Source organism: Lichenostomus cassidix, chromosome 2, assembly GCF_008360975.1.
Source record: "Lichenostomus cassidix isolate B80296 chromosome 2, HeHo_3.0, whole genome shotgun sequence".
In the NCBI taxonomy this organism is placed as follows: domain Eukaryota; kingdom Metazoa; phylum Chordata; class Aves; order Passeriformes; family Meliphagidae; genus Lichenostomus; species Lichenostomus cassidix.
Window position 1 is genome coordinate 91,207,152 of NC_139482.1, and position 12,356 is coordinate 91,219,507.

At 39.6% G+C, this 12,356-nt stretch overlaps 2 protein-coding genes across 11 annotated transcripts in view; one reads left to right on the plus strand and one right to left on the minus strand.

Moving 5' to 3' along the window:
• The window catches only part of TEX10 (testis expressed 10), a 55,027-nt gene extending 50,641 nt beyond the window's left edge, over window positions 1-4,386 (plus strand). For all 5 annotated transcript variants that reach the window (XM_085052366.1, XM_085052371.1, XM_085052370.1 and 2 more), the window contains exons 14-16: window positions 2,148-2,329; window positions 3,312-3,522; window positions 4,150-4,386. In XM_085052366.1, the coding sequence (XP_084908492.1) occupies window positions 2,148-2,329; window positions 3,312-3,522; window positions 4,150-4,263 (507 nt within the window). In that variant the 3' untranslated portion in view covers window positions 4,264-4,386. The remainder of the gene's footprint in view (window positions 1-2,147; window positions 2,330-3,311; window positions 3,523-4,149) is intronic.
• Window positions 4,387-4,619: 233 nt separating this feature from the next.
• Window positions 4,620-12,356, minus strand: part of INVS (inversin) — an 81,502-nt gene continuing 73,765 nt past the window's right edge. For 5 of the 6 annotated variants that reach the window (XM_085052360.1, XM_085052361.1, XM_085052362.1 and 2 more), the window contains 3 exons: window positions 8,777-9,009; window positions 7,714-7,794; window positions 4,620-5,526 (listed from right to left, as the gene is read on the minus strand). In XM_085052360.1, coding sequence (XP_084908486.1) covers window positions 5,411-5,526; window positions 7,714-7,794; window positions 8,777-9,009 — 430 coding nt within the window. In that variant the 3' untranslated portion in view covers window positions 4,620-5,410. Of the gene's footprint in view, window positions 5,527-7,713; window positions 7,795-8,776; window positions 9,010-10,208; window positions 10,342-12,356 lie in introns of those variants that run through there. The other variant, XM_085052364.1, reaches the window with a different exon arrangement.

Consider the following 12,356-nt stretch of genomic DNA (forward strand, 5'->3'; position numbering starts at 1 on the left):
CTCATCCATATACATAAGTATCTAAAGTATGCCAAGAAGATGGAGCCAGGTTCTTTGTGGGCAACAGGACAAGAGGCAACAGGCAGAAACTGGAAGGAGACAGGATTGCACAGTAAGCTCCACTTGAACAGGAGGAAAAGCTTCTTTATTGTGTGGGTAACTGTGCCCTGGAACAGACTTGCCCAGAGATGATGTGGTGTCTCCCTAACTGGAGATACTCCAGAACCATCTGGACACAATTCTGTGCCGCATGGTCTGGGATGACTCTGCTTGAGCAGGGAGGTTGGACCAGATGACCCCCTGTGGTCCCTTCCAACTAGACCCATTCTGTGGGTTTTACAGCCTGACTTCTAATCCTGAACATGCCTGAGCTGAGGATGGGGATGGCAAAGCCAGAGCTGGGTAACAGAATGGTCAGGGACAGAATTTGCAGTTCCCTATGATGCTGCCTGATGAGAAGGGTCTGCCTCTGCCTTCCTGTTGGGATGGTTCTGTGATCTAACAAGTGTCTGCAATTCTCTGCATGGAGCCATACTGAGAAATTACTAGACCAAAGATTCCACAGGGAGTAGTTTACCTATAACCATAATTTGGATTTTTGGGGGTGGGTTTGACTTAAATCAACTTTAAAAAGGCTTATATGTTCTACTGCCCTGTCTTTTTGAGAGCAAAGAGTTAATTGGATTTTTATGGTTGGCAAGGCTGCTGCCCAAGGTCTCAAACTGGCTGCTGACACCTCACAGGAAGCAAAGTCACCATGGAGGCAACATCTTCTATGGGAACTTATTTGAGCAGCCTCATCTACTGGGTTTATATAAATTGAGACATCTCTGTTCCTGTCATCTTTCAGACTGGCTGACCAGCACATTCCATCAGTAGTGTTGGCTCAGTTGGTCTTCAGGGTGGTTCTTTATGTGCATCTAGATCGCTGACATTATTTCTTATTTGTGATTAATCAGGAAGATGATTATTCATTTTTATTGCTTGGTGCCTCAGTGTCCTGTAGTATTCTGCAGGGTCATGGTGACAGCTGCAGTCCCACCTTCTGTCAGGCAGGACCATCATCATCCTCCTCCTCCTGCCTCTGCACCTGACTGGCACAGGGTCAGCCTGGGACAGCAGTCTGTGCTTGTGTCCTTGAAATACACCCAGTGTCTTAGGCTGGAAGGATTTAAAAGTTTGAACCTGTAGTTGTTCTGTATCTCTTACCTCTCACAACTAATGGTATGAATGAAATACATTTCACATTTCTGTAGCTTGTACTTTATTGATCTTTTTTCTAAGCATTTCTAAAAGAAACACTTGAACTTGTTAAGTGAACCAACTGCCTCTGAAAGCTTAATATAGTGTGCTTGCAGGTGAGCATATTAGACTACTCTCAAACTCCTTAATAGTTTTTTAAAGGTAAATGGTGCCACACTAGCAGTGCATGATTTTTTTATGGCTTTACAGGACAAAAATCTAGGTACTTACTCCACAGCACTTCAAAATTTAAACTGCTTTCTAACTCACTGCCTCTACACAAAATTTTTTTTCTAAATTATTTATCATGCCTATAAAATTCTTACTCAAGATGATCTCTCTTTAACAACAGCAGAGCATCACCCCACCTTGGGCTCACCATATATTTCATTAGCTTTGATTTACCTTGGCTCATAAACCTCCTGTTGGGCTTCAAAGGAGACTCACCCTGGTGACAATCCAGTAGAAGCTTTCCTTTCTGTAGCATAAATCAGAGTTTCCTTCTACCTCAGTGACTGCTCACTGCCATTTCAAGACTCAGAAGGCCTTCTCTGTCCCATGATATATGCTTAAAAGGAAAGACCTGTTCTGCCCAGAAAATTGTTTGTGCCTGTACTGTCGTTCAGAGCAAGGCTCAAAGCAGTGCTGTGTTTTTCAAATATGTTTGAGATGCATGTTTGTTTAGAAGGGATGGAAAGAAGATGTCAATTTAATCTTCTGTTGGCAGGAGTGGCAATTTATTGGGAAAAGAGGGATTTGAAAAAATTCAGTGTTCCCTAGAGTTTGAACAGAAACAAATACATGTCACCACAGGAAAGCTCTAGGTTTGCTTGTATCCCAGCAAAAAATACCTTGTATAAAGTGATGAACTTGGGTTGGTATTTTTTTGTCTTATTTTAATACAGGTTGGATTGGTTGTAATACCTGATAGCACAGCTGGATCTGTTCTATGTGCCATAAACAAGCTCTTGGATCAAGCCTGCATCATAAGTGAAAACCTGCACAGGTTCTTGGCCTCTTGTTGTTACAGTCTTCTGTACTTTCTGCTAACTATAGACAGAGAGGATGCAGAACATCTACAGAAAAGGTAAAGCTGCTCTTCGTACCATCTTGTCTCTCTCTTTGCAGCCACCAGTATTTAGAAATGTGAAATGAAAGGATACACCCCACCCCACACACAGAGAGTTCATTTTCCTGTCTTTTGCTTACTTCAAATTAGTACTCAGATATAAGAAAAACAGCTGGAAAGCTGCTGGAAAGCTGCAAAGTTACCTGGAATTACTTAAAACAGTAACTGAAGGTTTAATCTCAAATTGTTCTACTTGGATGTCAAAAATATCCTGATTTTGTAAAGTTGGATATTTATACCTTAATCTTCAGCCTTAGTGTCCTTAGATACATTGAAAAGCACCATGCAAAGGATTTGGCTTTATGAGTATGTGCTCTTTACTGATCTGATGATTCAGTTTTAACAAAACTTCTCAGGCATCATCACATAGACTGCAAATCCATTTGATTTTAAAAACCCAAAAGCTACAGATAACAGATTCAAATCAGTTCACCTGAAATGCAAATATGTCTTTTAAACAGGTCAAACTTTTCCATATACAGAAAAGTGGTTAAAAGCTTCCTGAAAATTTATTTAAAGCCCAGGTCCTCCTTCTCTTACTGTATTTAATGACTTGCATATCACAAAGAGCTGAGTCCATTAATTAATTTCTTATGAAACTTAAACAAAAATTCAGGTGTACCTGAAAAATGACTGAAACAGAAACCTCTCCCCACTTGCATCAAGCAGAAATTGCACTGTGTGAGAGGTTAAGCAACACTTGTAGCCTCCAGGGCAGGACCTTAATTTTTTTCAGTGCTGTACATAATTTTGGAATATTTTCAAGTTTGGCATTTCCTGGCACAAATTTTCTGCTTTCCCACTAGTTATGGTGAATGCAGCTGGTATCATTGAGTCCACAGAAGCAGGTTTCCTTCTACAGCCATGTGGCCAGTTCACAGGAGCGTCCTTGAACTATTTGTCCTCAATTATTTCAATTTTTATTATCTCTTCCTCTCAGGGATATGCTGTGGGGATCATGTATTTCTGCATTAGCACTCCTGCCACGATTACTGAGGCTGATGCTGCAGAGCCTGCAAGTGAGCAGGATCTGTCGGGAAGAGCTGCCCATTGTTGCTCAGTTGCTTCGCTTACTAATGCAGCACGGGCAGCTCAGGAGCCATATGATCACAAATGAGTTTCTGGTGCAACAGATCATCAAGGACATCATGGTATGAAACTTCTTGTTTCCCAGAGACTACATGGATGTCATGTTTAATTTTAAAAATTATTGCAAACATTCAAGGAGAGCTGTTTAGCAAAACGGCGGTGGTGAATGCAGATGTAAGGCATTATGGTGAGGTTCTCTAACTTGCAGGTTAGGAGTGGGTTGGTTTTGTTGTTGTTGGGTTCTTTAGGCCACCTACACATCCTGAGAAGAGGGAATTCCTGGGCCATGAGCTGCACTGGTCTGTTGGTAGCAGTTCTCCTTAGACTGCGTTAGGGAGCTTTCCTGCACTGGTACAATCATGCTCATTTGCATTTTAATTGCCTATAAATTGCAGAATTGGAAAGTAAGTGAGCCACTCTAATTAAGAGTAAGGAAAGCACATCTGGTGTAATTCACACACTTGGAAATGTAATGACTTACTGTACCCAGTTGTAACACTTTATTATTTGGGCTTTAACAGACACACCGTGTTGAAATGTATAAATGAGAGGAACAGTATCAGGGTGTGCAGGGGAGCTAGGTTGTCTTGTACCTTTAACAGTGCACCTGATTGACTGTGAAAACGAAGCCAAGTTTTGCAAGTGCTGTTGGGGAAATTGAGTTTTACCTTTTTTCTCCTTCTTCCTAGACACTGAAGAGTGGTGAAGTTCAGGAGCAGTGGCTCACAGACCTCCATTACTGTTTCAACATCTACCTTGCCTCTCATCCCCAGACACCTGGCCCTATAAACACAGTATATTAAAGAGGTCGAACTGCATTTATTGTAAAGCATTTACTTCTATTTAGTTTTGAATGGAAGATGTTGGAACAAAGCTTGTCAATTTTTTTGTAAGTGAAACAATAAAAATTTTACAGAGAACTGCAATACTTCTATTGTCTTCTCTTTTTCAAGCAAGTACATGTTACTGGAAGGTGTTTTAATAAAATGTGGTGGCCACAGTGAGGGGTGTTAAAGAAAATCTAGTCCTTGGTGCTGACAAGCTTGCAGAGAAACAGACTTACATTGAAGTCTGCTCATCTATTATTTTGAAGCATCACATTATTTAAAAAAATAAAATTGTGTATTATCAAGTAAAAAGAAAATCAAAACCAATATACTTTAAAATTAGAGTAACAGTTTTTTATTTTTGCTGAGTTCATCTTTTTAAATACTTTGTGCAAGGTAAATACTGTACACTGTGGCAGCTCCAAAGCTATTAAAAGAACTATTTTTTTTTTTTTCTGGAATAGGACCCATCTTTTCTTGCTTCTCTATTTCATGGACATAGAAAAATATTCATTAAAAAATTTCAAAGGGTAGAAAACACCGCTCTGATAGTTTCCATAGGTTGTGAAAGCAATTTCTTTAGTGAGAGTTTTTCGTTAACATGTGTACATTTCCTTCCAAATCCACTGTTAGCTAAGGAACAATTGTTTCTTTAGCAGGGAAGTGGAGGCTGTTTTTTCCATTTCTACTTGGATTTTGAAATTCATTTAATGAATTTGAGGTAAAATTGAACATTGGTCTCTCAGAACTGTAACACCTTTAGTACAGTTTCCCTCTTCTTTGAAACTGTATTTGATAAACATGTTCAAAATTCCTACTTTTTACAATGGAAAGCTTTGATAGTCCCTACAACATTATTGCAATACTGGGCTTAGTGCTTCATTTTCTGTTTTCAAGTGCAATTCAGATTTCATCCTGTGTTGGTAAAGAAGTTAACAGTTGCATTTAAAAAACAGTTTGTACACAAAATGAGTCCAGCTCCTTAGGAGACTTCTTGGCATGTAATGCTGTGATAATACAAAACTGAAAATGTGTTCAAGTTTAGTATGTCATAGATGGCTTATACATTATGAAAGATAACAGTTGTACTGGAAAGGATTTTAAATTCCAAACATTGTTTTGCTTAATGCTTGAGTCTTGTATTTTTTGGTTTTGCAGCAGTGGTTGGTCTCATGTTGTATGAAAATTGCCTTGATTTTCCCATGTTCTCTAGCAAATTAACACACTGTAGGTTGCTTACTGTAAAAGAACAAAATAGTTTTGATTAGTAACTCTAGTGGGTGAAAAGAAGTTTCATCTACACTATGTTCTAGATTTCACAAGCAGTGAATCTGCTAGGAGCACAACATGCCTTTTTCCTGGCATCTCACTACTGATGGTCTCTAAATAGTTTGGTTTCTGCAGCACTGGGTACAGCTTGTATGGAACATTGATGCTGCTGCTGTTGTGTGGCACTTCAGCAGCCTCTCATGGTGCAGCTTAACTCAAGATTTATCCCCATAAATGAATGAAGGGTTCCAGAGTAAAACAACACTCTTGGCTGAATTTGCTGAAGAGCAGCAAGAGAGTTTGTTGAGCAACGTTTAGCAACATGAGGTAGGTTTTGGGGGCCCTTTCTAGAAAGTTGGTTAAACTAGTCCAGGGCCAGAGTGAGTGCTCTGAATTGTTAGAAAGCAAGAATGATGTCAGCTGACCAGTCTCAGTTTTGAGTCTGGCTGAATGTTTGGGCTCTTGCAATGTTTTTTTATTTCCTGTAATGCGCTACAAATAATATGTGTGTTTTCCTTTCCCAGTTTTGTAAAGATTAGCTGCAAACATTTCAGTTTGCAGGATGAACGGCCTTATCCCATTCTAGCCAGGGTCATCCCAAGTGCAAACCCAAATGTTTCATTGAGGGTGTGAACTCAGCACATCTTAAGGACCTCTCTCTAATGCCAAGAGTTGCAAAACCCACTCCTTTGCAACTCTGAACACACTTTAATGTCCACAGTGAAACAAAGAACCAGGCTGGCTGGTTCTGCTGCAGAGCACGTCTTTAAGTGCAATTTGCTGAATTGACAAAAGGAGTCTATTTATTTAAAAAACAAACTAGAAAAGGAACAAATTTCAGGTTCTGAAATGTTTTAATGGTAAGAATCTTAAAGGCCCTATTTGCTAGAATATTCCAAAGCAAATTCCCATATTCCCATGTCTGTGTATCCCATTGCATGCTCCTTTTCTGCTGTCACCCACTGCCTGCCTTACTTTGAATACCTTCTGCATATCCCCCCTTCCAAAGTGTTTGACAGAGTTGGGTGTCAGTCCCTGTTACAGATTTGTCACCACACGCTTCTTCCACGAGCTCTATGAACATTAAAGCTCGGGCTGACAGTCAGCCTTCACCTTCCCAGATGTACCTTGTGCAAGGGAAGAATCAAACTGAACAGTCCATTCTGACCTACTCCAGGCACCTACGTCAGAAACGGAGTATCTGGCATTAGCCACTGACAGCTCTGAACTTTTCCAACAAACGTAATGTTGTCATGCACAAAGGCAGGCAGATGAAAAACATGTTATTGTCTTTTAAGTAAGGGCTAAAGTTCCCTGAGCTCCTATTAGGTGAATAAAAGTAGGTAGTGTTCTAAAGGAACTGGGCAGAGTTCCTATCACTAACCTATTCGTCACCAAGTTATGAAAGCAAAGGCCACTCCAGCCTCAAGAGAAAGCCTTTTTATTTCAGAAGACAGGGAGATCTGTTGTCTGAAAAGTTAAACGAAAAGAGCTAAAAGCTTTTTTAAAATTTAGATTTCTATCTGCATGAAGAAGTGGCAATCAAACACCTGTCTGGTCATGCCTCTTAATTAAAACAGTTCTCAGTGAAAGAAAAAGGCCTCTGTCTCTTAGTGAGGCAGAAACTTGCCTACAGTTCTAACAAACTGAAGTAAGGTCCACTGTCAGATTTCCTTCTGACTTCAGAGTTGTGTTAAACTACTTGGAAAATGTATTTTACTCCCCTTTGCAAATTACCTGGACTCCTGTCTCCTTGAAGAAGTTGCTGTATTCCCATTTAGCTGTGGCCTGTCTCTGACTGAGGTGTAGCACAGCCAGGAACACCAAATGCCCAGTGGGACACTTAAACCTTTAGGTGGTGAAGCACCAACATTACCATAGCTCCCGAGCCCAAGTGCATAATACACTTGAAAAAGTCTGAAAAGTTGCGTTTAGTAAAGAAGTTTTTCATTACATGATTCAACATCATAAGGATAGAATTACACTGCTCAATAAAGCCCAAAAGTGGTGAAAGGAGTGTGCAATCACAACAGCTGGGCAGTAGTTACATGTTTTCCTAAGAAAGCCCAGTCCTTGAGCAGATTGTTTTCTTCTCTAAGAAGAAACCAATCTCATGTATATAAACATCAAAGTATTCTTACAGTGAATGTGTCCTACCTGAGACCAGCTGCATATCAGAAAGTTTCAGCTTAGAAGGAGGTCTTGTTGACTGACACACTTTGCTTTCCTGAGAACGTCCTGTAACAAACAATATGAACAGTTCTGTGTTTATCACATAAACATTGGGTCATGTATAGATACAAACTATTTTGGTAAGCTACAGCATTATTTTATCCTAAAAATTACTCTCATTTCTGATGGGGAAACTCATGAGACATTCTGTATGATAGAGAATTGTGATAACCACAACTGAAATTAAACTAAAGGTAAAATACATCTTGCAGTTGCTATTAAAAAAAAAAAAAGGAAAATAAATCTATTAGCTTTATTTTTGTTTTATCCTTCTTGGCTCTCTAAGCTACAGAGCCATGATAGAAGTGGCTTACCACCTGTTAAAGTATATACAGTTAGCACATCCTTACTCAACCAGTGATGCACACTGTACAGGAACTTGAGGTCTAGAAGCAGTGCTTTTCCTCTAACTTTTCTTGAGATGTATTCCACTTCATGTGCACATTCAGGCACAGTGCCAAGCAGGGCAGAGTCATCATAAAAGACAATCTCACTCTTTCCATAAAGACCACTTCATATAAGGAAGTTATCAACATGGAACATACTCTTCAAATGAAAATATTTTTAAAGCAATACAAAACTAAACAAAGTTTAAAACAATGCTTAAAAAAACCCAAATCATGATCCAGATAGCCACTCTGCATGGATACAGCCAGCTATCCCAGCTTAACTGCTCTGTTCTCTTTCCACATTGATAGATGTGAGCAGCTCTGGCAATGGAATTATTTGATTGCACAAGACCTGTGCTGAAACAATGTTGTGTGGGAATTCAAACAGCTTTAGCAGCAGCCATTTTAAATCACAAAATTGTTTGATTTTTTTAACCTGAAACAGAAATACAATTGCCCAGAACACCTGAGATTCAGGCTAATTTTTATAAATAGTTGAAATTCTTAATAATTAGGTAAGAAGTACATAGACAAATACAACCTGTTATAAAAATAAAAGCATAATTATTTAAAATAAATTATAGTGAAGGGAAAATTACCATATATCTGCTTTAGGATGGACTGCTTGCTGGTTTTTATGGCTGAGCTGGCTTTGTTTACAGATTTCAGATTTTTACATGAAGGAACTGATTTCAGAGGGTTACGGTTCAGCTGTTTCTTCCAAGCAACCTGAATGAAGAAGGCAGCTGTCTCTTGTCTCCATTTGTCTTCATCTTCCTTGCACTGCCGCTTAGCACCAAGGACCTGAAACAACTCCTGTCTTAGCTGGTAACTAGAGAGCAGAAAAGAGAAGAGCACTTGTTTTAGGTGACCTGTTTTAACTTCCGTGCTTTCCACGCATCAGTTCACATGGTGGGTTACATGAGTAACTGGGAAAACAGAACTCTCACTGATGTGCTAAGTCACTTGGATGAGAGATGTTTGTTCAGAAGAGAAAGTAGGAGTTCGGTTCAGTTTTGGATGCATCCATAATTTCACACAGTAAAGATCTGGCATTACAGGTATCAAAAGTTACAGTGCTTCAATGTCAGCTTATCAACTGCTTTTAAAATAGAAAATAATCAGAAGACAAAACTATAAATATTTATGGTAACAGTATAACCACTACTGTTCCTCATTTTCACTGTTTTCACAGCTTAGTAGCACCAAACTTTCTCGTGTGTGTTACCACTTCGTGTCCTCAGTCAGTCAGTGCAAGAGACAACCCAAATCTACCTCCTGTGGGTTCAGCTGCACATTTCCTCTGCAGAAAACGGAGCTGCTCTCCACCCCTCCTCTGAAGATGCTCCCCTCAGCCTGTTTTCAGCAATCTGTGTTTTTTCTCTTCCCTTCAAAGGCTCCCTGGCTTCTGACCCAACCTTGCCCCAGCTGCTTTGATCTTACACACAGTCACAGCCCTCTGCCGAGTGGCAGCAGCAGATTGTCTGTCCTTCTTCACACTCCAGTGGCAAATGGCACCAGCAGCAAGGAGTTGTTTGGGGTTTTTTTTCCCATGAATCGGACATAAGTATTCAATCGGATATTGGCGTTTCACACTCACAAGTCAATTAACTGGCTTAGCAATTAACTCTGAATCCTCCCAGTACAAACCTGTCACAAATGAGCATTGAGTAACACTTGTGAAATATTAATTATAAGTGTTTGGTAACAGGCCAAAACACATTGATCATCATCCCCTGTGGCATTCAAAAAGGCTTCTATAGATGCCCCAGTTTAGTGAAGGGGGAAGGAGAGAGAAAGAGGTGATTTTTTTCTGTTGCTTCCTCTGCAACAAGTTCTAAATTAAAACAAAAGACAAGAAGCCACATTATTTAAATATATGTTCTAAGCCAATGAACTATATAATTCAAACAAAGCAGCAGCCATATCCAAAAAATGAGTACATAAAAGCACAATAGAATGCCAAAGGGGGATGATATGCTCTGTTACAGCCCAAATAATTTTAAACTTCCAATAAGCTTAGTAAATTACCTCTGTGAAATTCGCTGGGTGAGACAAATGTATTTAATCGTAATTTAGTGAAGCTTCAGAATTCAGGCATGTACTGTTATGCAGCTCATTAAAGTACATAACAAATGCAGGCAGCAACAGCATCTTACAGGGCCTGTAAGTTGCAAAGCAAGGTATGAATTTAGAACAGGAGTATCATTGAGGAACAGAGGGAAAAAATGACCCAGTTTTCTTAATTAACATGTCACTTTTAACTTTTCAGCAGGGTGAGAGAGGAAAAGAAAGTGAAGAGGGAGCACAGTTACAGTGACTTGCTAACATAACTCAAGCTGAGGATGGGTTAAGTGAATGCTGCTGCAGAAAAAACAATTGGGGAACTGTTTTATACTTGAGCAGAAAAGAATACTAAGCTACTCTCTTGGAATCCAGTAATTACTGCCAGATGCCTTTGCTGATATGTGAAATGACCCATTCACAGTCACTCCACCTTTGCACCCAGCTGTGATTTCATGTTTGTAGAGAGCTTCTGGTAGTTTTTAGCAACAAGAAAACAACTGTGAGGTTCTAACACTGAGAAGATATAGGCAGTTATCTCTAGGGCAAGTGCACATTATTTTAATTCAGCTTTCTCATAACAGATCATTATGATCCTAGTGAGAAAAAAGGAGAATGGGACCAAGTTTGATAAAATATGGATCTGACATGATGCCTTAAAAAAAACCCCAATGCTTGGTCAACAAAACTACTGCACATAAAAGCAACATGGAATATCCATGCAGAATGACAAAGCTGGCGTTATTCTCACTCTAATCTTAAAAACTACTGCTGGCCAAAGTATGCACACAGCAATAACATATGAAAAAAATACAGCTTGACTCCAGTGGGAGAACAACAGTGACAGCAACCAACTTATTCCATCTTCTGTGGACTCGTTGTGGGCCCTGGAGCATGGTACAGCCCCCAGTGCCCCCAGGAGAGAGAACACAGACACACAACCTGTAAGCCTCAACGAGCAGGAGAAGCAATTAACCTTTGGCAAGCCACACACCTTAGGATACACTTTTGAGGAGTACATTTATAAAGTTGGCGGATTTGGGAATTGGAACATTCTCCTGAGAATGACAAGTTTAATCTGCTTAAGCAGACCAGTACCATCCACTCTGCTGTGGTGTTTACCTTCAAAGAGTAAATCAGGACTATAAAATTTGCAGAGTGAGACAAAAGCATTTGGTTCTAATTTAGAGAAATTCCAGAACTCAAGCATGAACTTCTACATGTTCCTAATGTAGAATTACACAGAATTAACAGTGTATATTTTTGTTGCTGTCTACAAGCACATGTTATTTACCAGTGCAAGACTGTGGAAGAACTGCCAAACTAACATCTCCTGCAGCCTCGCAGAATTCATGATCTCTGTTAGTGTTCCATAAGTTCTTGCAAACAGAACAAATATATTTCTTTTTCACTATTTATTATTCAAATAACAAATGTAATTTAAACAATCTTTAATTCCCACAATTTCCAAAATACAAAGTATTAAAAAGTGCATGCATTTCTTGGAGAGATAGCACACCATCCTTATTTCAGCCATATAGAAAGGCCTATCAAAAATCTTCAGATAGTCAAAAAGTGTAAATGGAATGCAGATTTCCATGCAGTTAAGTCAGCTCAATGCCAGTCTCTGGATCCCAGTTCTTGTGAGGAAATTTGCACAAGCAAATTGGTATCTAAAGGATTTCAACACGTAAGACAAGAACTCAGGATCTACAACAGCAAAGAAGGCCAAGGAGCACCCATCTGCTTACACAGTGTGTGAAAGCAGCACAGAGAGCAGAAGTGGTGGAACCCTGGGAGAAAAAGTGGCTGCTTTGCTTTGCAGTTCAGAGTGGGTATGAGGAATATGGCATGGAATCACAGAACTGCAGAGTGGTTTGGGCTGGAAGGGATTTTTGAAGACCATCTCATCCACCCTCCCTGCCATGGCCAGGGACACCTTCAACTCAGAGCCCCTCAGAGAAACTAGCAAGAGACCTGGAAATAATATTAGTAAACATCAGCAATTTATAGTTTTCTGCATCCAATAAAATTGAAGAAAATTTAACTAAAAAAGAGAAAAAAGAATAATGTGCATATTGAATGTTTCCCCTACAGCTGCCATACTCTTCCTGC